At 45.5% G+C, this 27,975-nt stretch overlaps 1 protein-coding gene across 6 annotated transcripts in view; it reads right to left on the bottom strand.

Annotated features, from left to right (window-relative positions):
- Nucleotides 1–18,006, bottom strand: part of SLC6A4 (solute carrier family 6 member 4) — a 36,019-nt gene extending 18,013 nt beyond the window's left edge. For 3 of the 6 annotated variants that reach the window (XM_016138990.2, XM_016138992.2, XM_016138991.2), the window contains exons 1-8: nt 17,746–18,006; nt 6,603–6,681; nt 5,799–6,266; nt 3,437–3,571; nt 2,744–2,963; nt 1,726–1,864; nt 1,055–1,189; nt 592–695 (exon numbers count right to left, since the gene is read on the bottom strand). In XM_016138990.2, the coding sequence (XP_015994476.2) occupies nt 592–695; nt 1,055–1,189; nt 1,726–1,864; nt 2,744–2,963; nt 3,437–3,571; nt 5,799–6,141 (1,076 nt within the window). In that variant the 5' untranslated portion in view covers nt 6,142–6,266; nt 6,603–6,681; nt 17,746–18,006. Of the gene's footprint in view, nt 1–591; nt 696–1,054; nt 1,190–1,725; nt 1,865–2,743; nt 2,964–3,436; nt 3,572–5,798; nt 6,267–6,569; nt 6,682–17,745 lie in introns of all 6 variants that reach the window. The other 3 variants (XM_036222574.1, XM_036222573.1, XM_036222575.1) reach the window with 3 other exon arrangements.
- Between the last annotated feature and the right edge of the window lie 9,969 nt (nt 18,007–27,975).

The raw sequence follows: 27,975 nt of genomic DNA, 5'->3' as shown, positions 1-27,975 counted from the left end.
TTATTTATAGCATGATTAGATTGCTGGACATTGCCATCTGTGATAGAACATTAAAACAAAGTTTACTTTAAAGACATTGAGTGATATTCACATCATAATTGGTGCAATACTCTCTGATTCGTCAAAATTTCTGAAATGAGGTTTTTGGCACAGAAATTATAGCATTTCCTATTGCTCAAAATAGTTCAATCATTATACTTTTTGTGTACTTATATATAAACAAATTACCACACTATAATTTTTGTTGTTATAGACAATAAATCAAATCTAAACATTTAATGTCTGTTGTGATTTTTTATAAACCTGCTTTGGAATTTCTTAATTAATTTTTTTATACAGAGACTCTCACAAAATGGAGGTGACCTGGGGCTTCTCTCAAGCCCCGAGTGACCTGGGCAAGACTATGGTTTGGTGGGTGCTCTGACCATGGGTGAACTGGTCAGGAACCTATGGCACCTCTGAGGGTCCGAATGTCAACATGGCCCGAGCCCAGCCAGGTTTGAGACCATCAGTTCGATCGCCTTCCTCCAGACCAGTGGACTTACACTCACCCCACTTTTAAGCTTTGCTTGAGGGGCCTTTGATACTCACTGGTAACAGTTGTTGTTGAATTTGTTGTAGCTAGCGAAAGCCAGTAGGACCCCAAAGCCAGGACCAAGAGAGAAGAAGATCTGAGCAGCAGCATCTACCCACACCTGGAACACAGCAGAGATGAGGGCAAGGGCTGAGGCCCCAGCCAACGCTGGGTACCAGCAGCAGCATCCTCATGCCTCTACATGGCCACATGCAGACAGGAAAAACCAGCTCTCAAGCCTCATTGCAGGGATGGCCACATACCAAGTGCAAACAAATGTGATTTCTGTTCCTATCATGTAGGCATAAACCAATCCAGTGGCCTCAACTATACTTTTCATGCTTGTATTTTTGGTTTAAAATACCACTGCGGACTTGCCATTAAACCCGTATTTCCATTGTTTCTACTATCCTAATTAGAAGACTGGCTTCAGTTAGTAAAATCTCAGTTAGGTGCACATCGTTTTTCTCACTGTCTTACCCCTGTCTCCAGGAGCTTCTGCCAGTTGGGTTTCAAGTAGAAGAGCACACCCCTCCAGGCTCCAGGGAGGGTAGCCCCCCTCACCAGCAGGACCAAAAGGATGATGTATGGGAAGGTGGCTGTCACCCATACCACCTGTGAGGAAGAAAAAACAGGTTGTCATCATGTGGATATTGGCGATTTGTTGTTCTTGAAAATCTCCAAAAAAGGAGATCTCTCTCTCTCTCTCTCTCTCTCTTTTCTGTAATTTTAAGAGACAGGATTGTGTGGCAGAAAGATCACACAGCCTTTAGGATCAGACAGGGGTCAGAGTCACCGCTTGCTGGTACTAATTACCCCGACACCCACTCCCCATCTGTGAAATGGGGGAAATATCTTGCAGCAAAAATCAAGCACTCAGTGTGTATAAAGCATTGAACATGGTCTGTGATGGATTTTCAATAAATTATTGCCACTCTTATTCATTGTGCTACTACCAGCGAGTTAAAGAAATTTTTTAAAAAATCATATAATGGTTCTTGAGACTGGCCCACTTCTAGAATTTTCTAACAGATTTGGTGAGCACCACAGGATGTGTTTGGGGTTGAAGGAAACAATGTCCCCCGAGTGCTGAGTTTGAGATTCTCTGGGGCCCCTTGGCAGCCTGGATCTGCAGCCAGAGTCCTCCTTACCTTGCCAGATGTTTTGATGCCTTTCCAGATGCTAAAGTAAATAATAGTGAAGATCAGCATGATGCAGAGGGCAAGCTGCCAGCTGATGCCCCCCAGGTCCTGGAGTCCCTTAGACCGGTGGATCTGCAGGACATGGCGCCTGGAGTGAAATGGAAAGCAAGCCCGTGAGACGGCCTGAACCATGACCTGAGCGCATCGTCTTGATACCTCCAGGAGCGGGCCAAGAGAAGAAATGGGCATTGTGCTGCAAGAGTCTAGTGGTCACCAGCCTTCAGGAAGAGCTGGGATCGGCTCTGCCTGTCCTGAAGGAGAAGGCAGCACATTCAGGCAACTGACCCCGGGAAGAGTGCTCAGCCCAAAGGCCGACAGCCAGGTCTTTCCTTCCCTGGCTGGGACCTGACCAACCAGGAAACATGACCAACGAGACTTTTGGGTACCTGAGGATTTGTCTGTGTGGGAATTGGGTCCCTTCCCTATCCCAAAACAGCTCTCTTTGGGCTGCCATTGTCTGAAATTCCAGCACTAAAAATACCACCTACTCCAGAGAAGGGTATATCCTACTTATGAAGTGAACACACAAAATCAGGAACTATTTGAATAGTTTCAAAACTACCGAGGTGGTAGAAGGCTTTGCTTCCATGACATTGGCTGGGAGGAGGGCCCAGGAAGAAGGGAGGTTTTGAAGTAGGGGGTTATAATTTGGGAACTTGAAGGTGGGATTGTTCTGGGCATGTTGGAGCCGCCTGGAATGGCACATCAGAAAGGGTGGGGTGGCACAGAGGGCCAGGTTACAGAGCACTCAAGGTGGAGTCTCCTAACTCCAAATCTGGCCTGGGCTGGCCCTGCCCTTCGCCTACTCACCCTGACAGCTGCTTCTCTCAGAAATTTGGCAGGAAAGAGGTGAAGAGTCCTGCCCCTGCAGCTCCTGCTCTCCCCACCCAACCTCTGTCCTAAGAAGCCAAACTCCAGGGTAGTGGCCTGTCCCCAACAGATCACCCCCTCACTTACAGGCACTTACATGTAAAATTCCTCTGCGGGGGACGTGGAGTGAAGTGTCCAGGTGATGTTGTCCTCGGAGAAGTAGTTGGTGCAGTTGGCAGTGTTCCAGGAGTTCTTGCAGCTGGTCCAGGGCAGCTGATCCGTGAAGGAGGAGATGAGGTAGTAGAGCGCCCAGGCCATGATGGTGTTGTAGTAGGAGGCAATGTAAAAGGCGATGATGCAGATGGCGTAACCAATCCCTGGGAGGCAGGGTGAGGGGGGCCGAGTGTAAAAGGCAGCCCGAAGGTGAAAGAGGGAAACAGGGCCTTGGAGGGCCCTACGGGGTTGGGGCGGGGGGTGGGAATGTCAGGGCCGCCCATTCATTTCATTCCCCAAAGACTCGGGGAGATGGTAGAAAAGAGACAATGTGGTAAATGCCTTATATGTATTTGCAAAGTTATGTTTCAGTTACTTGCTGTTAATGCTTTAAAATTTTTCTATTTAGTTTCCTTTTAATTGCCATTTATTATTTCCTTTTAACAATCTCATGCCACTCGAGCAGTCAAAAACTTAATTACTATACCCGAATTATCTCCTAGGGTGACCTGAGGCCTAACTGATTGCAAAAGAAGGTCCCCAGCTCTCATCCACTTGTAGAAATCACCATTTCTTGGAAAACCCTCCCACCCCACTCCCCCACTCCCCCCCCCCCCAACTCAAGTCTTTCAGCTACCTTTGAAAAGAGGGCAGATTTTCCTCCATATCGAAATGCATCCATTTCGGTGATATTGGCCCAGCACAAGCTCCATGTAGAAGAGCGGGACGCCCCCAAAAATGGCCATGATGGTGTAGGGGAGAAGGAACGCCCCTGTGACAGATGAAAGACAATTTCACTCCCTGTCCACATCTGCCTCAAGATAGCCCAAGTGATCTGGACACTGAAGGTCACGCCGAGAATCACAGAACCATTAAATGCTCAAGCATCGCGAAGGCCCCTGTGCCGAGTGGCCACACGCTGCCCTCCCTTGGTCTTGGCGCTTTGTCAGAAGCAGCAGCAGACATAGTTCCACAGCATAAGAGAAGTTTTGGAGGAGACAGAGAGGAAATGGAAAGAAGGCTGAATTGGGGAATCAACAGAATGGGCACTGGGACCAGTTCCACCTCTAACTGCCTGGAGGACCCTGGGCTACTGGCTACTTCTCTCCTCTGAGTATTTCCTCCCCTATAAAATGACAGGGTTGAGGAGAGCTCAGGTTCCCAAACCCAGCCATGCATCATAATCCCTGGTGAGCTTATGATCTCTTGAAGCAGAAGCTCCAGGTACGGGTATAACACAAATGTTTTTAAGCTCCCCAGGTGATTCTGATACAACCAGTACATGGGCTAGAATCTGGGACCCTCTCCTATGACAGGTCTCCTGTGACAACCTGTACAACAGCTATAATAATCTATGAGTCACTGAATTAGCATCCTTGTAAATCTATATTATCCCTGGCTCCAGACACTTGATTACTAATATTTGGCTATATTTCCATAATTCTACTGAGCCAAAATGCTTTCCCTGAGCCACCTTTGCAGGTGTGGCTTAAAGGGGTAGTTTGTCACGGACCAAGAAATGATGAAGCTGCTGCATCTCTGGTGATGCTTGTGTCTCCTGGCTTTCGTGGCTGAGGCAGAATTTGGAAATACCAAGTTAGGGACTGCTTACTGACAGCCTGAGTTTTAGCCCAAAGGATGGGCCAGCTGTGATTATCTCTGATAACTTTCCCTCCCATAAAGTGCTTTAAACCTAGAAACCTGAAGTCAGTGTGGCTCAGAAAGGTCTCACCTGACTTATAATCACTTTGGGAACATCTGGATTGAGAGTAAGAACTACTTTGTGTTCTCATGGTGGCATTTGTCCAAAAGGTTTGCTTGCCTGGCTTTACAGTAGAGAATGAGTGTAGGGGAAATGGCATAGGGGACTCAGCCTCTTACGTAATGCTAAAGGTGAGTCCTCTCAAGCTGGAGATAAGGTCATTCCAACCTCCTCTCCTTCCAGGTGGGGAGCACTGAGCTTCCCCAACTCAACTCCCACCCCCGAACCAGAACTGCCTTTGCAGCTGCATGGACCATGGCCCTTAAGAGCATCAAATCCAGGCAACCCTGTGTCAAGTAATGGAAGACATGAGGGGGACACAAATTAATTATCTCCCAAACCTTATTTTAGCTACCTTCCCAAATATGTTGCCAGAGATCCTGTCAAAATATATATTGACTGATCTGACTTCCATCTCTCCTTTTCCTATTCTGATGGCAAGTCCAGTGTCGGCACAGAGGCCCCATACCTACTCGCTCCTCTCTCCTGCTCTACTCTCTAGGGCTCTCATATTCATGCCTACATGCAGCTACTATTTTTCATAATCTACAACTGCCTTTGAGGCACTGGGAGCAGAAAGAGGAACAAGAAATAGACTCTGGCCTCAAAACTCTTATGCTCTTGTAAGAGATATAAGGCACGGCCATGCATGGTTTGGGGGTGGCACCCATATCATGCCGTGGCTGGGTTCAGCTCTGGATCATGCCCACATTGTGACTTGAGACTCTGGACCTGAGCTGACACCTTTCTCTGACCTCACCCAGGTCCAAAGGCCCGGGAGGATCTGGGACGCTGAAGCTACTTCCCAGTCTTTCCGTACACCAATCTACCCTCTCTGGCGTCTTCTGAGCAGAGCCTGACGGGAGGAATGAAAGAGCACAGAGCACAGCACAGTGCTGCCGGGCGACCCTCGAAGGGCGCAGAGTGGAACCTAGAAAATGCAGGGATGCGGAGGGGGCTCTTTAGCAAATGGAGCACTAATGATGTTGAAAACCTGCCGGGGTCAGGTTTGGGAGATGTCATCCAACTTCAGAACCCAGAGAGCCTCAGACATACTGACTTAGAGTGTTTGCTTACCAGAGGTTTATCTTTTAGATAAGCTTCACAGTTTAAGCAATCACATTCCCAGACTCATATCAGTTAAGACAGAAAAGACACGATTTATCCTCTGACCTCCCCAGAGGCTCTACAGACCACCCCTGGGTCAGCGCTTCTGCTGGTGGCCCATGATACTGACCCCCTCCATTCTGGTAACAGATGTAGGGAAAGCGCCAGATGTTGCCCAGGTCCACGGCGTAGCCAATGACTGACAGGAGGAAATCCACCTTCTTGCCCCAGGTCTCCCGTTCCCCCTGATGAATCTCAGCCACTAGGGCTGTGGTGGCGGCCGGGATGGAGTGTTCAGTGCCGTCACCTGCACTGGGGCTTGGAACCGCTGAGTACCCATTGGAGATTTGGCCAGACTCCGTTTTATCCCCAGGGGTGGGGACACCCTTCTGCAGTATTCCATTCTCCTGACAATCATCTCCATCCTTACACGCTGACAGGTCCTTCTGGGACTTTAAAGGTGTGGTCTCCATCTTGCTCGTTATATGACACTAGTAGATGACACAGATGCCCATCTGTCGAGGACCTGAACTGAATTCTTAGTGTAGTGTGGGATCTGTAGATGTCCTCAGAGCTTTTATCAATGGGATTGAGAGCTCTGTCAGAAAGATACATGGAGAAAGGAGAATGGAATTAGGCGTATTACTTGTCTTGGGTATTAACTCATCACATGTCTTAAACTACACTATCTAATGGGATTATAAATGCATCTGTTAAATGTGAGACACCTATTTGCTACATGGCAGTGAATAAAATCAACTATATTCTTCAACCTTTATAAGGTATCAAACAACAATCAAGTAATCTGAAAAGGCAAAAACAAAACAAAACAATCGAAAGTAGACAGTAAATTGCCAAGGTCCTGCGCAGGCTCTATTTAAGAACAAAATATGGACTTCACTTTGAAGGACTGGAATCTCATGCTGGAGTTTACCAGTAATTCAGAAGAATGTAAGAAGGAGGCTCGCTTCAACAAAGCTTCACAGAGTAGTTACTCTGTCTCGGATGCTGTGCTGGGAAAAGAATAAAAATAAAGAGGTAGTTTAGATATTTGGGTAGATAAGGACAGAGCGCTCCATCATTTAAGCTGAATGCTCAAAATATATTTCATGTACACTATCAATATGACTTAGAAAGAAAAAAGTACAGGATAGAGGTGAAAAGGCCACCCTTTGTGAGACACCCTGAGCTCCTTAACTATGGACATTTTCATTCTCCCCGTAGCACAGCTCTTAGCAGCCTTTGGGCAGCTTCCAGCTGCATCCAGCTGCGTCCAGTCCATCTGTGCTTCCCCTTTCTGTGTCCCATCACACCTCTGCAAGTCCACCTGGGCCTTACACTGCTGTTCACCATTCGTTCTTCTTCCCACTCCCCAGCAACAGTGGGCAGGTGGAGTCACCTCTCATTCAAGTTGGAGGAGCCAGGGAAAGAGCACGGAGGTGGCAGATGCCAGCGTGGCTAGTGTCTCTGTCCCCACATGCCGTGGTAAGGAGAGCTGGCCCCGCCCGGGCCGCTGAGCCTTCCTATCCCTGCTGTGGGCCAGGGTGCAGGGACGTCAGCTCAGCTCGGCAGCGCAGCTTACTCTCCTCTGTAGTGAGGTCCGAGACGTCAAACATGGGGTAGCAATCTGAGTCCTTTTGGACTTTAAACCTATGGCCTGTTATAAAGTAATGAGCAGCCAAACCCTTCCAGCTAACTTCATTTCTTCTGGGCCTGAACATTTCTAACTCCTGCAACAGTCTGGGAGTTGAAGGATGTTTCTGCTTAATTCAGATCACATATCTTTCTAGGAAAAGGCATCTGCCACCACTATTTATACTTGCAAAGGTCTGATCCTAATCTTACAACTCCAACAGTCGGAGGACAGCCAGGAATTGGTGGCTAATAAAAATGGCAGTGTATGCATCCTACCTACTTGGGGCCTTCGATGACTATAACTTAACTATGCACACGTGGAAATGTGAAAACAAAAACATAATGAGTGAAAAATTAAAACACAAAGCAGTAGGGTCCCATGGTGACTATGTACATAAATATTGGCAAGGATTAGACATGAACACCAAGGGACACAAGTAATCGGAGTTTTATGTTCGTTGGGTTCTTTTTTTTCTATAAACTAGAAAATAAAAATTTTTTAAGGGATTGATTGTTGCCAGAAATATTACAGCAGCAAGAGAGAAACCAACTCTATGGAGCCAGTGTGTGTGTGTGTGTGTGTGTGTGTGTGTGTGTGTGTGTGTGTGTGTGTAGGTGGGGTAGGAATCCTGAATTCTCTTTTATCTAGCATATCTAGCAGCCGTTTGGTCTCCCTCCTTGACCCTATCCCAGGCTCTGGGATGCAAACACCACTCATAGAAGGATACAAATTTCTGACTGAGTGATCTATATAAAACCCCATTCTGTTCACCTTTATGTTGCTGTCCAGCCTCTCCCTGCTCCCCTTTCCTTGTGACCTCAGTTAGACTTGACGAACTTTTAAAATAACCACACATCCTCTCATCTACCATAAATAACCATTTATGAGGCCAAGAAATTTTTTTTAAGTTCGCTTTTTGTTTGTTTGTTTGTTTTGGGGTTTTTTTTTTTTTAGAGGGAGAGATGATGCCAATATATTTAAATTCACGGCTAGATTAAACCTGGACTTGGGGTGGTCTCTGGCTGTGTTGTTTGAAGAAGGCCTCTGCTCTTCCCTCTGGCCTGTATCAACAACACGCTTTCCGCATTAAAACTGAAGAACTAACTGGAAGACCAGATGGCAGAGATAAAGAGCTTTACCATGTGCAACCAGATGGCGCCCAACTTACGGAGCCTACCCGAGGCTGAGGTCCTCTGCCTTGATCTTCCTTTCTCCATCCTCAAAATTTTACCCAAGATTTTCTGTAGGAACTTCTTCCTAGCTTCAAGACTGCAACTTTTCTCTCATTTAAATTGAAGCTCAAGAGCAAATGTATCGCCCACCCTCTCTCTGGCATGTCCACCGCTGGCTATGAAAGGGAAACGTTGGTAGGGGCAAGAAACGGTTAGCCATGCTAGTAACTTGTCACCCTGCCACAGGAGTCGAGTGATTTGTTCTAGATTTCATTAACTTTCTCCCTTGGGGCACTCTTCAAGGAAGTTGGAAAAAGTGTGTTGGTGAATTTTAGGGGACAATGTGGGTTCTTCAGGGTCCTCAGAGGTTCAGTCCCCAAGGCATCTGATCTTGATTTCTTGGCAACTGTCATGAGTAGCTTCTAGAAGAGTAATACACTATCGTCTACTTTCGTTCTGAGAATTACAAAGGTCTCGTTTCCTGAAATACCCCGACACATTTTTTCTTCTTATTATTTTATCAACAGGCCGAAACGGCCCAAGTCATAAGGAAAGCTGTGAAGAGTGTTCCTCAACCCGACTCACAGCCTTGGGTTGCTTCTCCCTAGAAATTGGTCTCCCTCTATCCAGCTCTGCTTTCTGGGGTTCTCCGACTGTGCTCCTGCGCCTGATCATAGAGCCTGGCATGCAAACAGATAAGTGATAGCCACTTGAAGCCACCAAACTGGTAGAGAAGCATGTCTGCTTTTCAACTCATTCCTTGGCATCTCCATCTGAGAAGAAAACCCCTCCCAGGTACTAATTGGATCAGCGAAGAGCAGATGGCCTGGCCTCGGCCCCTTTCTGTATGTGGGATGCTGCCTGTGGACCCAGATTCCTTTTCCCCCTTTTCTGATTCTACACAGCACCGACCAGCTTTTTCTACTGAGACCAGAGGATAACAATGATTGAGAGCAAGCTGGCCCAGGTATACAGAGGTATACAGAGGTAAGAGTTGTTAAGAAGGTTGGCTTCAAAGAATGGTCTCATGGAAGCTTTCTTTTTTAAAAGATATTTTTACCCTGCCGGATAGAGATATTGCAAAAGAGATCAATATTATAGCTAGGACCGCTTCTAGGCATGCTTTGAGTTTCTCCACGGCCAGAAAAAGCCCTGGAAGCCGTCAGTAGCACCTTGAATGTATGCCGTTGTCCCGGGCTGTCCAGGGACAGGCCATGGGTGATGCCACATAAAACCCAGCTCCTCAGTGGGACCACAGCTTGACACGCAGGAGCTTCATCTCCCACATCACCATGCACAAGAAGCAGCACAGTGGTGAAGATGATGGGCTGACAGTCGGCTCCCTGTTCACACTTCTGCTTCCTCTCAGACAGGTTGGTGGGCTAATTCACCTCATCTCCCCCCTAGTAAAAAGAATTGTTTCTAACTAAACTTCTGATCCAATCTCCATTCTTACCACATCCCTATCTCTGTAGCCAGGGAAACCAGTATCTGAACAAGCATGTAATTACAGTTACAGTGATTAGTCATGAAACCACCCAGGCCTTTGGAAATGCCCGTGTCCTTACATGTCTGTTTGTCACTCATCAGCACCTTCTAAGCAGAAACACTATAGAAATGTTGTACTTTGACTTCACGTGTAGAGATCAAAGCAAATTCATTTCTCAGGACACTTGATTTCCATTTCAAAAACCAAACTAAAGAAAACCCAGCATGGATTATGGGTTTACCACTGAGATAAGATTAATTACAGGTCATATAGCTAAGTAGCAATTTGCATCCTCTATTCAGAGTGAGTCTAAAGGTCCTAAGACACCTATCAAGGATAATAGGAATCACGGATCTCTGGCACAACTAACAGAGTTGGCCCTCCACCACGGGCCAACCCTCATTCAGCAGTGATATGCCGTATACCTACTATGCGCTAGGTTCTTGGAGACAAAGCAGGCACAGTCCTGCCTTCATGGCGTTCACGGTACAAGGCCAAAATCTGACTGGTAGGAAAAGCTGGTGCTACCTTTAGGGCCGTTGCACCTCCTGCTGTAAGCTGAGGTGTCTGCTGACTTGGTGCAGCATGTTTAATACCTCACATTTCTAGCTCCAAATTGCCCTCAGGTTTTAAAAGTCTTCCTTTTGTTGTTATGGCACAGCTTCTGTCACAGGGCCCTGCATTTTGGTTGATTCTGGCTCACAAGCTCCACAGTGTAAGAAGGCGGTTCGTATTTCTATCTGTTGAAGGGGCTGTTCTATGACTGTGAGTGTCACATGTTGTGAGGCACAGGACAGGGATTCCTGGGTCACCTTTCAAACAAAATAGAGACTTCATGATATGAATGACGAGAGTGGAGAAAATCTGCTTGTTTTTTGGACCTAAGGAGTAGAAGTGTACTATCCCAGCCATCTCATTATCCAAAGACTTCCTTGTATGAGAGAGTCAGGCAGTTTAATTTTTTGGAGAGGAATTAAGTAGGCAAAAATCCTCAGGGCCTATGGGCTAGCTACCATGAGAAAGGAAAAGGGTCTCTGTCCAGAACTTTCTGTGCCTGGGAAAGTAAAATCTAGAGGATTAGTCATTTGCCATGAGGTTGAGATCAGTCTAGAGGCTGCCCAAAAGTACAATGGATTACTCATTTTGCCTTTAATAAAAAGAAATTAATTTGGCCTTAACAGGCATGAACAGTCCTCCTTTAGTGAAGAGGTACAGCTAAGCCCTAGACTAACTACCTCCTTGAGGCATCCCTTAATAGTTCCTATATATCCACAACTCACAGCTTTCCCGTCTCGAGATCTGTGCTGGAACCTCAGATCCACCACTTACTATGTGACTTTGGGCAGGTTGCTTAACCTCTCTGAGCTTCTATTTATAAAATATATAAAACAGATCATTAAAATTCCCTGCTTCCAAAAGGCTGTTGTGGGAATTAAATAAAAATATAAGTACTTAACTCAGGGTCAAGCACATGGAAAGCTTCAGTAAATGACAATGAGTTGATGGCCACTATGCTCCCACATATATGCAACCCATTCTGCTTTTCTCCTTCTTACCAACTAAGGGAAACTGAGGCCCACAAGGCTAAGGGATTCATAGTCTAGCACACAAGGAGTGGGCAGCTTGAGCTGGAAGCTGGGGCCTCCATCTCCTTCCATGAGCCCTCTCTGATCCATGCATGGAGTCACTGGGAAACTTGTAAACAGCAGATTCCTGGGCTGCTCTCCCAGAGATTCTAATTCAAGGGATCCATGTCAGTGCTGAACTTTAACAAGCACCCAGGTTATCAGGGGCAGGTGGTCCGCTGAGCATGCCCAGTGCATCCCTGCCTTGCCCCTTTGCTCCCTCTAATTACCCTGCATCCTCTGAGCTCCGGCTTAAGTTTCTATCCACACCCCTCCATGAAGCTTCCTCTCGCCACCCCAGCCCAAGATGATCTCTCTCTACTCCATCATTCATCATTGATTTTCGGGTCTCATTAGTTACTTTTTACACACACTGGTTTTGCATTCCCCTGGAAGCAGGAGCCACGGTTTATACATCCCTGTGTTCAATACTTGCTAACCGGTATGTGCACTGCACAGCTCCCAGTACGGAGGGTCTGTTTCGGGTTTCTGGGCACAGGGCCTGGGAAACTTCAGAGGCCACGCTGGCAGGGCTTGAGCCTCAGGGGAGACACTCCTCTTCCCCGGAGTGCCATTCCCAGGGGCCCTGCCCCTTCTGCTCTCACCGATCAGGAAGATCTGCCATGCATCCTAAGGGAGGATGGAGAACTGTCACCAACAATAATTGTAATGGACTATAGACTGGAAAAGATTGACATATCTTGGATTAAAAAAGAGCGTATTAAAGTTGTGCTTTTTAGACTTAGAAACAAATACCGGCAGGCACAACCGTCGATGGCCTAAGTTCCAAATGTTCATTTGTGAGTCGTTTGTTTGGAAGGAACTTGGAATATATTTTCTACCCATAGAAATAAATGTTGTAAACACTAGTTAGTCTCCTAAGCTGGTTTACAGAATCCTAGTTTAACCGTAAAAATTCTAAAACATCTAAAATGCGAGCTGTAAAACGGAGCATTGTTAAGTACTACGAAAGGGGGTGGGATTGGGAATGACAATGACAATGAAACTGATCAGAAGTTATTTATTTATTTTAACACTCTTTCTGGCTCTTGAGGAAAACTAAATTGGACAGAAGAACAAGGAAGTAGAGACATTCTTGAATAGATTCCACGCAGGGGTCTTTTAGGCACCTTTACAGTGCTTCAGAAGTTGATGACACGAATTCCTTGTTATACTTAACTCCACAACTTACTTCTTGCAGAAAACAAAACTGCTTTCGCTCTGTTGCTGTTATATGTTATAACGTGGACAAGGCAGGAAAGACACTTGGGAAACTCAAACGAGTGATGTTAGATTAAGCAGCATTCGGCACGTCACACTTTCTAAACACTCCTTTATTGTTGTTATAATGCAGTTTATGCAATAAATGGAAATCGAGATAATAAAAACTTGAGAGCATTTCCAAACACTTTTTCCTCAGTCATAGGAATATTACTAAGACAAATTTTGTGTGAAACAGACATGATTAGACCCATAAAGGGAGCCGAGAGGGGGAGGAGGGAGGAAAGAGAAGACAACCAGCCCCAGGGAAAGTGTAATAATGACAGGAGAGTGGAGTTACTTGTGGCAGCTGAGCAAGGTGGGGAGAGAAGGGGAGGAGAAAAGCATTTGAGGTGGAATTAAATACCACGCGAATCGTGAATCGTGAATGTGAAGATGAGGGGCGGGGGAACTGGGCCCATTTCTCTGGGTGAGAGAACAAAATGGGGGGAGAACGGAGAGGGGAGAGAGATGGGGTCAGGTAGCAGAGTGGAGGGGGGCCTGAAGGCCGGGTGTGGCCAACTCTTCAGCCACCAGAGGTTTGCGATCTGGGTGTCACTTGAATTGAAGCTGCCTGCCTCTACTTTCAAGTCAGAAAGTTCTGGAATATGTTTAACAAGGAGTCACACACACAGTTTGGGGACATTCATAAAAAAATCAGTTCATCATGACACAGATCATTAGATCTAGTTTCCAGATGTGAGAGATAGTTTCCAGTCCCTAGGAGTTTCTGGTCTCAAAAAGTAACCTGGAAGCTAAAAAGGACATCTTTGAAATAGTGGGGGAAATTTATGGGCTATATATTTGATAATAATATTTTGTCGATGTGAAGTTTCTCAAATGTGATAATAATGGGGTTCTGTAGGAGAATATCCTTGTTCTTAGGAGACATGGGCTGAAGTATTTAGGGGGAAGTACTTGGATATCTGCAAATTCTCAAAGGTTCAACACAATTATATATGTATATAAATTGTATAATTATTACATTGATAATGTCAAATGTTATATACAATGTATCAAATTATATATATATATAAAATATATGCAGAAATTATATATATGTATAATTAGAGAGAGAGTACATGCACAAATATGTCAAAATGTTAACAACTGGTGATCTGGGTGAGATTTCCCTGGACCATTTCTCTGCATTTTTGGTTGAAATTTTTCGAAATAAAAATTTGGGGTGAGAAAAATAATTCTACCTCTCAGAGGAGCTGGGAAACTTCCAGTCAGTCAAACCTCCCTGCAGCTGGTGGTGCACCCAGAATAGCATATCTTCTCCCGGCCCTCAATCCCTTCCCTCCCCTTTCCTCCCAGCCCAAGCTCTCTTCCTCTGAGACCAGGGAAAGAGCCAGCTAACTAGATTAGCATTTAAAAACAACACACCCAGGGGAGAGAAAAGAACTGAGTGCGGGAGACTCAGGTTCCAGGCCTGGCTGTGTCCTTACAGGCTGTGAGCGAGCTTGAGCAAGCCATGGAGGACTCAGAGGTGATCCCTTTCAACTCTGCCTCTCCCTAGTCTCCGGAGCCCCTCAATTAAAGGAAAAGATTAGATTTATTCTATTTTCATTCAGCAGCTCAGTAACAAAGGAAAAAGAATGTCTTTTTCCTTGAATATGCCCAGAAGACAACACAAAAACACAAGAAGGTGAAGGCCCACTGGCTTGCTCCTTCCCACAGAGCCTGCCTACCAGCCTCCAGCTCCGGATTCTCCCACAGCACACAACCGGCTCTCCCAGATCTGCCACTTGGCTTTGTCACAACCTCCCTCTCACCTCTTTCCTCCCTACCTCAAATGATTATACAAAGATCCGGACCTCGGATCCCAGGAGACCTTCTTCATGCCATCTGCCACTTGTCAGTGCCTGGGGACCCTGGTCACTGAGCTAACCCTGGGACATCACCTCCACATCCATGTCACTGGGGTTCATCTCTTGGCTCTTCAGTCCAGGGGTTTCTGAGGTTAATGGAGGGCTATTTGGCCCTGGCTTTTTACAAGCCTAGGGTGGCAGCAAGGGAGCTGTTGTCAGTTTCCGAGAGAGCCAAGGGAAATAAGAAAATAATGCAGTCACAATCACCTTGTCTCTACTCATTCTGTCACCCCATTAGACACAGGGCTGAGAAAACACTCACTTGGTTTAAAAACGTGTTGTTGATATTCAATAAATGAGCATTCATCTTCCCAGTCACTGAGAGCTGACAAAAGCTAGGTTGGAGGGAATGCCCCCTTCACAGAGACATTACTCAGAGACCACTTCTGAAGGTGGACCCAAGTCAGTACAATGATGAGCTCCACCTAGAAATAAGGGGTCTGTGTTGGCCAATGTGCGTGTGGGGGGGGGCGGGTCTCGAGCCCACCCTAGAAAAGCAGTTCACCCCTCTGCCCACGGAACATCACTTATGCCAGGTTTCTTTTAAAGGCTAGTTTTACCTGTGTTCCACCTGGGTCTTTCCTAGACAGATAACAGTTTTTTTTTTTCCTTAGCGTGCTATTTTGTCCAATTAAACCCAGAAAGTGACACATAACCTTGGTCCAGGGTTGGGGCAGCAGTGCCAAAACCCACAGAAACAGGGTGAGTCAGCATCACTTGCCCCAGGAATGGAGAAACGAGGCTTTTTATCAGACCTTTGACTCCACACGCCAGCCTGTTCCATGCACAAACCTCAAGGGTGTGCAGACAACTGGCAACCGTTCAGTAACTGGGAAGAAAACCACACAGCCCAAATCTGTACTGCCTGGAAACCATTTCTACCGCACCACGTTCTGGGCAGGTTGCAAAGGGGACCTGGTGAGTTGGGAACTCGGGCCATTGGTTAGAAGTGGCTGAGGTGCACGACTCGACTTGCATGTGTCAGAGTCTGCAAAGGCTCCACCTTATAGTGAAATCCAAGAAGTCTCCAGAGGACCCTGGTTTGACAGCAACATCTGGGTAGAAAGTCCTGACTCACAGACATTTTGCCCCATCATTTCAACTTGTGTTTGCTTAAAGCAAAAAAGTTAAGGTCACAGTCACAGAATGAGTCTGAGAGGACTTGGACATCATATTGTGTGGGACCCCCTGCTCTCCCTCACTTAGACTGAGGACCATGAGACCCAGAGGAGCTGATCTGTGATGGAATAACTAAGGTCCAAAGTACTTTCTCAAACTGACAGAAAAATGACTGCATAATTTTTCCTCTGGCCATCCAGGCATCTTGATTTAAAAAAGTTAAGTCATGACCATATCCTGTTGATTCATTAAGCCAAATTACAATTAAACTTCTTCAGGCAGCTCTGCCTTTGTTTTCTCAACCTACGCCGTTCAACGAGTATGAAGGAAAAGAAACTGCCACTTACTGGCTAAATTTCTGGAATCACCCATGCTCCTCTTTGAAGGGTGTCATCCAAGGTTTTTGCAAGCCTTCTGTCTGAGACAACCCCTTCCAGCCCAGTACTTTATTCCACTATCATCACACTCATTGGTGAAACTCTTTGTCATGCCCCTCTGACTTTCATCAAAATGCTCAGACAATTCTAAAAATCCCCAAACAGGAATTTCTGAGGTCTTGCTGATTCCATTAAAACTTCAATGTTATTCCATCTCCACTCCCGCCCTACCCCCTACTCCTACTACATGTATTTCTTAAGCAAGGAGACTGAAATAAATGGGTTTGAATATCTTTATTGGAATTGCCTCTAAAGTGTCCTAGATGGATTGCCAGACTCTTGTGGAGACTTTTAATTAATTGTGAGGCAGTCTCAGTCTGCTCTTATTCAGGCTCTTATTCTTGCCCCAAATGGCTTGCTCAGTTTGCACAAGCTTCATAAGAACCTGCTTCTTACCCATGCTGGAAGCAGCCACCCAGTCTGTGGTAAGAAAACTTGAACCTTTGGGCATCAGCGGCTCCACACAAAAACAAGTATAGGACAAAGACTCAAAGCTGTGTTTTTAACTCCACTCCTAGAAACACAACCGGTAATGCTGCCCACAATGCCCCTCCATTTCATAAAACAAAGTCCAATGTTGCTTTCTTAGACATTTTTACTATGTAACTGAAGGCAAAACACATTAAACATTTGATCTCCTCTTACAAGGAGTGCTAGCAGGGTCATAAATAATCCATTGACCTGGTTCATTTTTTTTTTCTGGACAAAATTGATCATAAAAACACATACACACAAGCCTTTGTTATTTCTGACTCAGGAGTTCTACCCCTCTCAAATTCTTAGAACCCCAACTGAAAACGAAATTCATTATGCAAAAGACCCAGTGCAAAAGGGAATATGCTCCGTAGTGTTCTTTAGCTCCAGAGAGCTCTTTCAAATAACAAATTTGTACACATTTTTCAAGCAACTGATGGTCACACACTTCAACTGGCTGGAGTTTGGGCTTCACATAAATTTTGAATGGCCTGTGAGCTGAGTGTGCGGCGGCTCTGCCAGTGAAAGTAACCCAAGCTCACTTGGAGGCTCGCCGCCACTTAAGTGTCATTCATAGATTTCTCTAGATAGTTAGGCGTTTATGACAACCAGAACCCTCCGTGCAGAAAAATGCCTTTGCATACAGCCACCTGCACGCCACGGCAATTAAACATAAACTATGAAGCCGAAGCAACTTTTTCCCAAAGCGCAGGACAGCTCTTTGCTTAAGACCGTCTTTACAGGGTCTTCCTCTGGTACTCGGGACACCACAAAGCCCATGCATGCAACAGACAAAGGAGCTTTCCAGAGCCCGCTCGTCCACTCCGCGGTCACCTTTCCCTCCGGCCCCACTGCGGTCCACACTCGCTCTTCCCGAAACCGCAGCCGCAGAGCCAGACGCGCACACGCCCTCGCCAGTGCCTGGGAGACAGAGAGGGACGAAGTTCTGGAAAGAAGTGCGGATTAGAAGCAAGAATGAAAGCGGACGCACCTGCCGGGAGTCCGTGGGGAGGCTGGTCCCGGGGCTCGCGGAGGCGGGGCGACCCTCCCGCCCTCGAGGCACCCGGGGCGGCCGCTGCCTGTGCGGGAGCTGCGCCCGAGCGCCGGTATTTGTACTCTCGGCCCCTCACATGGTCTGATCTCTAGATATCCGCCGCCAAAGAGCTCTTTAAGAATTTTTGCGTCACTTTGAGCGGCACAAACTTTACGTTTCCCGGCGGCCACGGCTCGGCGTTCCTCCCGCGGTAGGGGGTGGCCGCCTGTGCGCGCTCAAGGGGCTTGGGGGCGTTAAGTGGAAAGGGGGGCGGGGGCTGAGCACTGAGGAGGTGACACATACACGCACGCTCTCGAGGAGGGTCAGTGCTCTAGAAAGAGAGGGAGCCCGGGGCGGTGAGGGGCTGGCCGCAGGCCGAGCAGAGACAAGAACACCCAACTTTCTTACTTCCTAACCTTTCAGGGGATGGTGGCTGCTCCGCCGCTGACAGGTAGAGTTCCTCCCCTACCAATTGCTCCCAAAATTTTATTTAGATTTCTGCTCCATGTCAGTTCCTCAGAGCTACCTGTCTTGACCACTGACACCTCCCCATCACCCCCATCCAAAATCCTGCCCTATTTTTCTTCCCAGGAGTTAACAGCACCTGGCATTCCCTGAGTGTATCTGGCTCTATCACCGGGCTGCGAGTTCAGCCAGGAGAACCCTGTCTAATTCCTCTCCATCCTTAGTGCCTCCAACAGTGCAGGGCAGCGCCCGGCCTAGTAGCTCACAGTGAATACTTGCAGAAAGAAAGAAAAGAAAAAAGAAAGAATTCTCTTCCACTTTGTGAATCAGCCGCAGTTCAAAGCAGTCACAGAACAGTTACATGGGTGGCGATCTGCAAAAGCGTACATGCCTGTGTTAGGAGTGAGTGGATGAGTTACTATAGTATTTTAATTACCCAAAGAGGTTCAACCAGGTTCTGAACCATGTGACTATATAACTTTGATTATTTAAAAAGAAAAAAAACACATAAGTTTACAAAGAAATGTGTTATATTATTTTTTCAGGTTTTTTTGTTGTTGTCTTTTTGTTTGTTTGTTTTGCTTTTTTTTTTTTCTTTTTTTTTTTTTTTCTTTAACACGTTTGAAGAGAACAGATGCAGTACTTGCTTTGGGATATCCCTGAAGCTGAGCGAGAGCGAAGGCTGCCCACCTACGTGTCCCGGGAGGAGGCGGGGACCTAGCAAAGCAGAAGGCAGAAAGGAAATAGCAATGACAAGTTTGCAGCCCCCTTGTGCTTGGAGGATTGAAATCCAGAAAGCTGAGCTCGCATCCATCTGGGCTGAGCCGGCATCCAGAGGGACTCGGGTAGAATAACTCCGTCCTCGCGTGTGGGCGGCACCCCAACCTGGGAGGAATCAGTGTGAGGTTTTGGTGCCACCTAGACGTCACGGTGGCGATTGCAAGGAGAGTGGGGCGCGTTTCCGAGAGCACCCAGCCTGCTTTGGTGAGCTAGCTGCTTGTGTGTGCTGTTCAGGGCACCAAAGCTAGGCTGGTGGTTCTTGGGCAAGTGTGAGAATTTCATCTCCTGCCTAAATGCGGGGGTGGCACAGCCCACATCAGTTGGCTTTTTAATTTTTTTTTCCAGATGAACACAGAATCTGCTGCATCCCAGGTTCCACTTGGTCTTTGTAAACTAATGTATAAGCTCTGTCTAAACAAGGGACTACACAAAAGTAAGGTGTGGCTCAGAGGAGGGGGCAGGGCAGACCAAAGGGAGGAGGGCACTGGGAAGGGGACCAAAGGCTTTAAGAGGCAATGGTGTGACTTCAGTCCTTGGCTAAGGCTCTGGTCTCCACCCAGTCTGTTCTCCCCGCTGGCTCAACGTGGTTTTTTAACACTATTCCAAAGTCACATGAACCATTGACCCCACCGCTCCTGGCCTTCTTTATACCCCCTGAAACCTATTCTTTCCCAGCCACCCTTGGCCCCTTTTGGAACCGCATTCTTTGGTGTGGGTCCCTGGGTTAAATCCAGGCTCTAACATGGTACTGTCCCACAAAAGGTAAATCTCAGCCTATGTGGCCTTTGTGTCCCTCCTCTGTAAGATAGGAATCATAGTAATGGTGGGCGCCAGCCAGCCGTCGGGAGCGCAGGGGCTGACACGTGTGATATCGTCAGGGCCATCTTCTCCTGCGAGAGACTTCCAGCTTCTCTCTCTTCTGCTCTGGAGTACCCCAGGGCAGTCTTCTCGCCTCTTGCAGTGCACCCTGGCTGAGGAAGGCTGTCAGAAAAAGACGTTAAAATGACACAGATTGGACCTTTCCTTCGTTCCTTATCGCCTCCCTTGCACAATTCACAGAAAATTGTTCCAGATGGTCCATTCTCTCTCTACACATGTGCTTTCTCTTCCTTTTTGTCCCCTGTAGGTGCCATTCCACAGAGACCACTTAGCTTCAGCTGCCCCACCTTTACCTCAGCAAATCCAGCTTCTCTCCTTCCTAAAGCTAACCCTTCCCTGTCTTGCTTCCCATTCTCGTTGCCACAACTGCCCTGCTGTTCTCCAGCACCCTGACTCCCTCCCTCGCAAAGAGCCTCTGTTCTGGGACCCTATTCTCACTGCCTGTGGAGCTCCGCTTGACTGCCCGTCCTCGACACTGACTCAGGGTGAGTGGACAGACATCATCTACTGTCCAAAAAGATCAGCCTTCTGCAGCTGTCCCCCTCCGCTGCAGCTCCTTCGTGACCTGAGCACTTACTCCTTGCCAGGCATTGAAGAAGGTGTAGCCTTTGCCCTTCAGAGTTGGGGAGATGGGGAGAGGAGCCATGCTGAACACGAAAGGCAGCAGGGAGCCCTGAGCGGCGAAGACATGGGGGAAAGACGTGTTTTGGGGAAGGATCCAATGACTTGATCCACTTGGGCTAGAGGTACAGCAGAATGGGGGTGGCTGGAGGCAGATGGGTTCCTTGGGATGTGAGGGCAGGTGTGAGGCAGAGGGGCGCCAATGCGAACAGGGGAGAGATGGAAGGAAGTCAGGAACCAGAAGGAGACCCGGTGCAGCTCATTGACAGGTTGGTGTATGCGGAAAGCGATGGAGCTGTCAAAGATGTTGTGAACTTGGGTGACTGGGCGAAGAGACAGGCCAGGAGATCACGGTTCAGTGATAATGTCTCTTTGTTCCAGTAGCTCGTGCCCAGAAATAGCGGAACCTCGGCCTGCTGTGAGGCTGCAGAGTAAACAACCTTTAGCTTTGAGAGTTAAGGAACACATTTAAATAATTACATGTCCTCACCACCCTTCTCTCCCCTTGCCACCAAGAAGACCCACTTTCTGGGTGTATCAAGGCCCAGCGACTGCTCCCCTGTGGATCCAGGCCAGGACGAACGGTGTAAGTCTGAGCCTCTCCCTGCGGAAGCCCTGGTGCCATCTGTCTGTCCTGCCTCTGTCTGTTTACACAATAGTGGAAGATGAGGCCCATCCCCTCTCCTGGCCTTTTCCGCAGCATTCCCAGTCCTGAGAGTGTTTTCCTGCTCCATCCCTTTCTGGCACCCTGCCCTGGTTTTTCCTGGGGGGTGAAATAGTTTTGGTGACTGCCTTCACACTCAATCACGCATGAAGCACAGCACCTCCAGGGCAGGATTTGCTGCCACTTTGAACCCTGAGCTTGTCCCCACAGAGGCCTATGTAGGAGGCCCTTGGGGCACCCTCTCTGATCCAAATGACAGCAAGGCAAAGGGAATGTGAGAGGAAGCCCCTTCAGAAGTGTCAGGAAGGTGACTGTGTTAAGGTATGGGAGAGGAATGGGAGGTTGGGTCAGGGTCAGCCCTGAGGAAGACAAAATATTTGAAAGTAGATGAACTATGTCTTTGGTCATCTTTCCCTAGCCTCTTCTCTCCCATTCTTTATGAACCTACTGCCTTTGTTAGATAAACTCTGTTCCCTCCGATTTTATAGGTATTGTGGGTACCCTGTGCTCTATTTGTAATGTCTTTGAGCCAGGGTTTTTTTAATTTTACTTCCTTCTTACAAGATTCCCTCCCTGACTGCAAATATCCTTAGCTTGGGTCACTTTCAGGAGGGCAGCTGTTTTTACTTTCCTCCTTGGCAGAGAAATTGAAGCCAGGAGCAGCACAGAGTACCAGGAAGGGCTCCCATAACCCTATGTACACAGAATCTGTCATAGCCCTTTAATATCTCCTAAATACCACCTCCTCCACGGGACTCAGAGTTCCTACCTCTCTCCACGTCTCAACACCTACCACCATGTCAGCACACGGCAGGCCCCATAAACATATGTTTTGGCGATGAGTAACGAGGGATATGCCTTTTACTCAGGGAAATGCCTTTTACTCCTAACAGATTTAGTGCCATAAAAACCAGTGCCTTAGGGACTGGTGAGCAAATCTTGGCACATCCAATGATGGAGTGCCATAAAAAGAGTGAGGCAGTTTTATCTGGGCTGGTTTGGGGAGGTTTGCAAGATTTACTGTTGAGAAAAAGGAAAAAAACAAACAGGTGTTACTCCAATTTGGAGAGAGAGGGACAGAGGGCAGAGGGGGAGCCAGGCTGATGTGTGTATTGAAATTCCTCTAAGTATACAGAAGAAACTAGTACTAGTAAGTGCCTTGGAGGGAAAGGGCACTAGCAGTAGAAGGGAACCCTGCTTTTTCATTGTATACCCTGTTATACTACTTAAATAGTTGCCATGAGTAGGTAATAATTTTATAACTTTTTCTGAAAAGAAACATTTTTTAAAGTTATGAAAGTGGGGTGGGAGAGGAAGAAAAAAAAAGACAGGGGAAAGGAAGAACCCAAGAAGACATTCCAGGGGGCCCCAATCTCCCAAGCTTATCACAAAGCAGGGAAGAAGCTTAAAGGAGTTTTCCACTGTATGCAGCACAGACCTGTTTCCTTCCCAAACGGGGCCAAATTACTCAGCACCATTGTAATTTTTTTTTGTTGTGTTGTTATCCTTAGGAAAGAGGCAAATATTTTTTCTAATTTACTAGCATGGATGTTGTGATCCAAGAGGTAAGTCCAGGACTTCGCTCAGGATCCGATCAAGAGGGAGAGAATTATCTTTAGAACTCAAGTCCTCTGCTTCTAGTCCCCAAAGTCATTCCTGTCTCCTGCATTGCTGCTTCCGGTTTTCTCGTGCCTGCTCAAGAATGTAAAACCACCACCCTCTCTCTGGCTCTTCTTCCCGTCCAAGAACTTTGAGATAACTTGTGCCTCTGCATATAGGGAGGTTTTCCGTTAGTCTCTTCTTGGTAAGCTGATCACCCTCATCCTTGATGTCTGTGCTCACCAGTTAGAAGTTTGTTTAAAAACAGCCAGTGTTTCTTTTTATTTCAACTTCAAGCCCTTTCGTAACTATTATGACATTTATTAGACCTCACTCAAATAAAGTCACCTTCTTTTTCAACGAGCTCATGTATTTATATCCTATTGTCCCAATTACATGATAAACTTCTGGAGAGCAGGAAATCGTTTTAACCCCCACAGGACATGGCATAATACTGGACACATTGGAGAAGCTCTATGAGAACTGGTTATTAATAAAAACTATACTTTACTGAGCATCTACCAGCCACATTATCTGCATTCTTTTTTGTTCTTTTCCTACCATATGGGTAATAGGCAGTATAGACCCTTTGACTGTTATTTTGCTGTTATTGGAAGTAAATGATAGATTTATTTCATCTTTTTTGAACTGTGAGTTTTCATATTTAATACACTGAAATATAATTTTTCAATAAAAGCGGTATGGTGACTGAGCTCAGAGAGGTTCAGTAACTTGTCCCTGCTGACAGAGGCTCCAAACAGCACGGCCAGCCTAGCTGCCTGTATCCAAAAGCCCTGAGCTTCCCACTGAGCTGTGCCGATTTGAAACAAGAAAGGTGCAGTGAGAGAAGGGATAAACCATTTTTTGTTTCCCCTCCCTCTTCTACTCCCCTGATGCCAGTTACCCTCATGAAATCTAGACCTTTCTGTTAAGCATGGAAATAAGATCACAAGGGCTTTGTTTTAGTTCTGCTCCTTCCTGTTGAGCAAGTTATAGGGCATCAGACTTCAGATCTTATGTATAAACTTTTAATTAAGTATAGCTGTCAGAATATAGGGCATTTTCAAACAGTCAACCAACCATATGTGAATAAAGTAGTGAACAAAAATATAAAACCCCTGCCTGTAGGGAGCTGATAGGGAGTATCAACTTTGGGGAAAACAGACATAAACATATAAACATATAAAGAAAACATTTCAGAAAGTGAGCAGCACTGTGAACAGACCCCAGTTCCAGTATAGACAGGTGTTAAGGTGGTAGAGGCAGTGGGGAGGAGGAACTGGCCACTTAGTTAAGGTCATCAGGACGGCCTTGACAGTCCAGCCATGACCTAAATCATGAGAAGCCAGCCACACAAAGATGGAAGAGCTTTAGGAAGAGGAAACAGCAAGGAGGTGGGAATGAGCTTAGTGTGGTTGAGGGACGAAGTGGGTTGGCTGTAGCAGAGTGAACAAGAAGAGAGGAAGTTGAGTGTGGAGAGGTGGGCAGGGGCCACAAGAGGGGAAACTGCGTGCTTCCCATCTTCACACAGTCCTGTTCCCAAAGAACTGCGGCCAGTAGGACCTGAACATCCCCCTTCTCCCTTTCTTCTCCTTTCTCTTTATGGGGATGTGTAAAGGGCTTGGAGTTTGAAAAGGGAAACAAAACAACTCTGACCAGTTTATTCCTTGTTTTCAAACTGTATCATAGACTCCAGGGAGGAAGAAACAATTTTGTGGTTCTGAACAAGTTGTCCTAAATATAAGAATGCTCATCTGGAGTTACTTAAAAGAAGAACTCCAGCTTTGCCAATGACTATGGCCATAGTAAGCAACAATGCACACCCATGGCACATGGCTGGAGGAATGGGAATTAAAGCGCACGTGCCCTGGTTCTGCCAACACCAAAAAAAAAAAAAAAAAAAAAAAAAGCTGCTCTTTCAGGACAAGCCAGAACAAGCAGATGAGTCCACAACCACATCCTGAAGGCACGCATCGTTATCAGGTCCTGGCCTCTGGGATGTGTGGGGTCGGCATGACTCTACATGTCCTCGAGAGGAGTCCTGGGGCTGGTGAAGACTTTCCAAAGGTCACAGTATCACTCCAAAGAGTTAAAGGGGAAATAATTCACATTTTCCCATTTCTGAGCTCACTAGTTACCCAAATATTAACTAAATTCTTCCAGTTCAGATCTCTGGCTAAAACTTCGGCCCATTTTCCCTTATCTTCAGCAGAGAAAACATACCCACCGTTCTTTGTTTCCCCCCATTGGATCCTAATGTTGAGAAATAACTTTTATTAAATATTTGGTTATGAAGATTATCTTTTTATTTGCTGATTTGGTTTGCGACTTTTGTATCTACCTTTACGGATGAGATTTGCACATAATGTTTTTCTTTTATTGTTCTTGTCAGGGTTATGCCTGCCTTATAAACTAATTCTTTATGCCGTAAAATAGTTCTTTACATCTTTCCTCTCGAGCTAATTACAATTTTCCAAAGAAGCCTTTTAATCTTCTGGCACCAGAGTTCTAGGAGTCCAGAATGACCAAGAACATTCAGAATGCAAATAGTCACTTAATCTCATTGTAGTACTTTCACCCTCAGCTGTGCTCTGACTTCCAGACCATACTTTTACCCTCTTGAAAATAAATCTTGAGTTGGCTGCTGAGCAGTGGAGAGGATCTGCAGACATTGAACCCTTCAGCTATCCTCCTTTCGCTCCCAATTCTGGGAGGAAGGCTATCTGGTGCTACCACACCTGAGCTTTTGGGGAATTATACAACATAAATTGCTTTGCTTATCATTAGCTGTCTCCACCACCGGCTCAGGGTTCATTCAGCTCTGCTGTATCTTTCAATGCCTCTTTCTAGCTTCTCTTCTGTTCTTGCTGAGCTTGTGGATTTGTCTTCTAAATAAATACCTTTGTCACTTGACAAAGAGTATGTTTTTCAAATACTGCATCTATAATAGTATCCTTTTAATTTCTTGTGTGCTTTTTTTTTTTTGATTGGGCTTACCAGAAATGTTAAATTTGCTTTTTTTAAAATAATGAACTTGTGGCTTTGTTGATCCTGTTTAATTCCTGCACATCTTTTTTACCTATTTTCTTTGGATTTACTTTGCTGTTCTAATTTATTGAAAGAGACGCTTAGTTCAATTTTCAGTCTTTCTTACTTTTAATAAATCTAAGAAATAATATTCAAGTACGGTTTTAGCTGCTTCTCATTTTGACACAATATTTTTATTATTGTTCCAGTTAAATTTCCATTTATTCTTGGACCTATGAGTTAATTTCTAAACATATATGGCCTTCTAGTTATCTTTTAATTTTGGTTTCTAACTTAATTGCACTGTATAACAATCCTTTGAAATTTGTCGAGGTTCACTTTACCCCCCAGTATGTGGTCGATTTTTGAAAAAGTTTCCAAGTGTGCACAAAAAGAATGTGCAATTGTTAGATGCAGTGTTCCACATCAAAATTATTTAATTCTTTTATATAGTCACCTGATTTTTTTGGTCAATCTATCAATAATTGAGATGTTAAAATCCTCCATTACGATACTGTTCTTCCACATAGTCGTCGGTTTTTGTTTTGTATATTTTGAGGTAATGTTATTAGGTACATACTAATTTAGAACCTCTATATTTTTCTGGAGAATCAAGTAAACATATAATTATGAAGTGACTCTACCTCTAGTAATGCTTTTTATTTGAACACCTAGTTCCAGGGTTACTGTGTTATACAACTCCAGGGAGGCTGTGGATAACATACCTAGAGTTGATCTATTTGTTCAGAGTGGCCCTAATTTTGCTAGTTATTAGTATAGCTACACCATATTTATTTTAGTTTTTGCCTGATATATCTTTCTTATACTTTTGTTATATCCTAAATTGCTGATGACTCTTGTAATCACTTTATGGCTGAATTTCTTTTAAAAATCTAGTTTGACAATGTCTTTTTTTTTTTTTTTTTTGGACGCTATTTTTTCATATAACCCACTTACATAAATTGTAATTTTTGACACATTTAGATTATTTCTACTACCTGATTTTGGACACTATTTGCCCTGCATTTTTCTTTCTCTCCCCTATCTTGTCTTTTTTATGGATCGATTATATTCTTGTTCGGGAACTACATCCTCTGTTTTTTAGTAATCCAAATATTTTCAGCACATATAATTAAAGTCTAATTAATACACTTACCTACTTCCTGAATGACATAAGGACTTTAGAATATGTTTATTCCAACCACTCCTCTCCCTAATTAGTTATTTTCAATGTATTTGAGTTATTTTTTTAACTCTAAGATTTATCTACCATCACTTTGTACTTATCACTTTCTTTGATACACATGCTTTGTTGTATTTCAGACTGTCCCTTCTGTTTGGGCAGAATTTTTTGAATGAAAATGTCTTTTATTTCACCCTTGTTCTTTAAATAAAGAGTTTCACTGAGTATAGAATTCTATATTCACAGTTAATTTCTTAGAGCACTTTGAAGGTATATTTCATTGTCTTCTGGTTTATATAGTTGCTAATGAAAAGTTAGCTATCAATCTAATTTTCTTTTCCTTGGAGATAATCTTCCTTTTTTTCCTGGATGCGTCTAAGATCTGTTCTAGGGTTTCACAATGATGTGCCTAGAAATGGATTTATCATGCCTGGAAAAGGATTACCAGAATTTTGTAAACACTTTGATCAAAGCTTAAGCCTTTATCTAATGTTATCTTGGAAAGTGGTGTGATAAAACATATCCCCTGCTCAGATTGAGAAGATTCTTAAGAGAGCCAGAAAGGTAGGGGGCACAGGCGCTGATGGATATGTTGATTAGTGTGCTGTTTATTTGCTTTCAGTGAAAGGGAAGACCAGTCTCAGCAAAATACATACCCGCCAGCCCATTCTAAGGCTGGACCCAGCAGAGCCTCATTTCCCACCCTTGTAGGGACTCTGGATTTGGGTAAAAGAACGGTTAACTGGCAGGGGCATGGGCCCTCTTAAATAAGGTGCTTGGAAGCCCTCTGCAGAAGCCAGAGAGGATCAGCACTGGCTGGGAAGGGTCATTTAGCCCAGAGATAAGCTGGAGCAGGAAAGCCCTGAACCATCTTGCTGTTTTTTCACTTTGTAGAACATGAGCCACCTGGTTGCTTTTCTTTGCAGCTAAATGAAGAAAAACTTCTTAGATTATTAAATAAGTCAATTAC

Source organism: Rousettus aegyptiacus, unplaced genomic scaffold (genome assembly GCF_014176215.1).
Source record: "Rousettus aegyptiacus isolate mRouAeg1 unplaced genomic scaffold, mRouAeg1.p scaffold_m13_p_6, whole genome shotgun sequence".
Taxonomy (NCBI): Eukaryota; Metazoa; Chordata; class Mammalia; order Chiroptera; family Pteropodidae; genus Rousettus; species Rousettus aegyptiacus.
The sequence above is the reverse complement of the archived record's forward strand: the minus strand, read 5'-3'. Positions and strand labels throughout refer to the sequence as shown.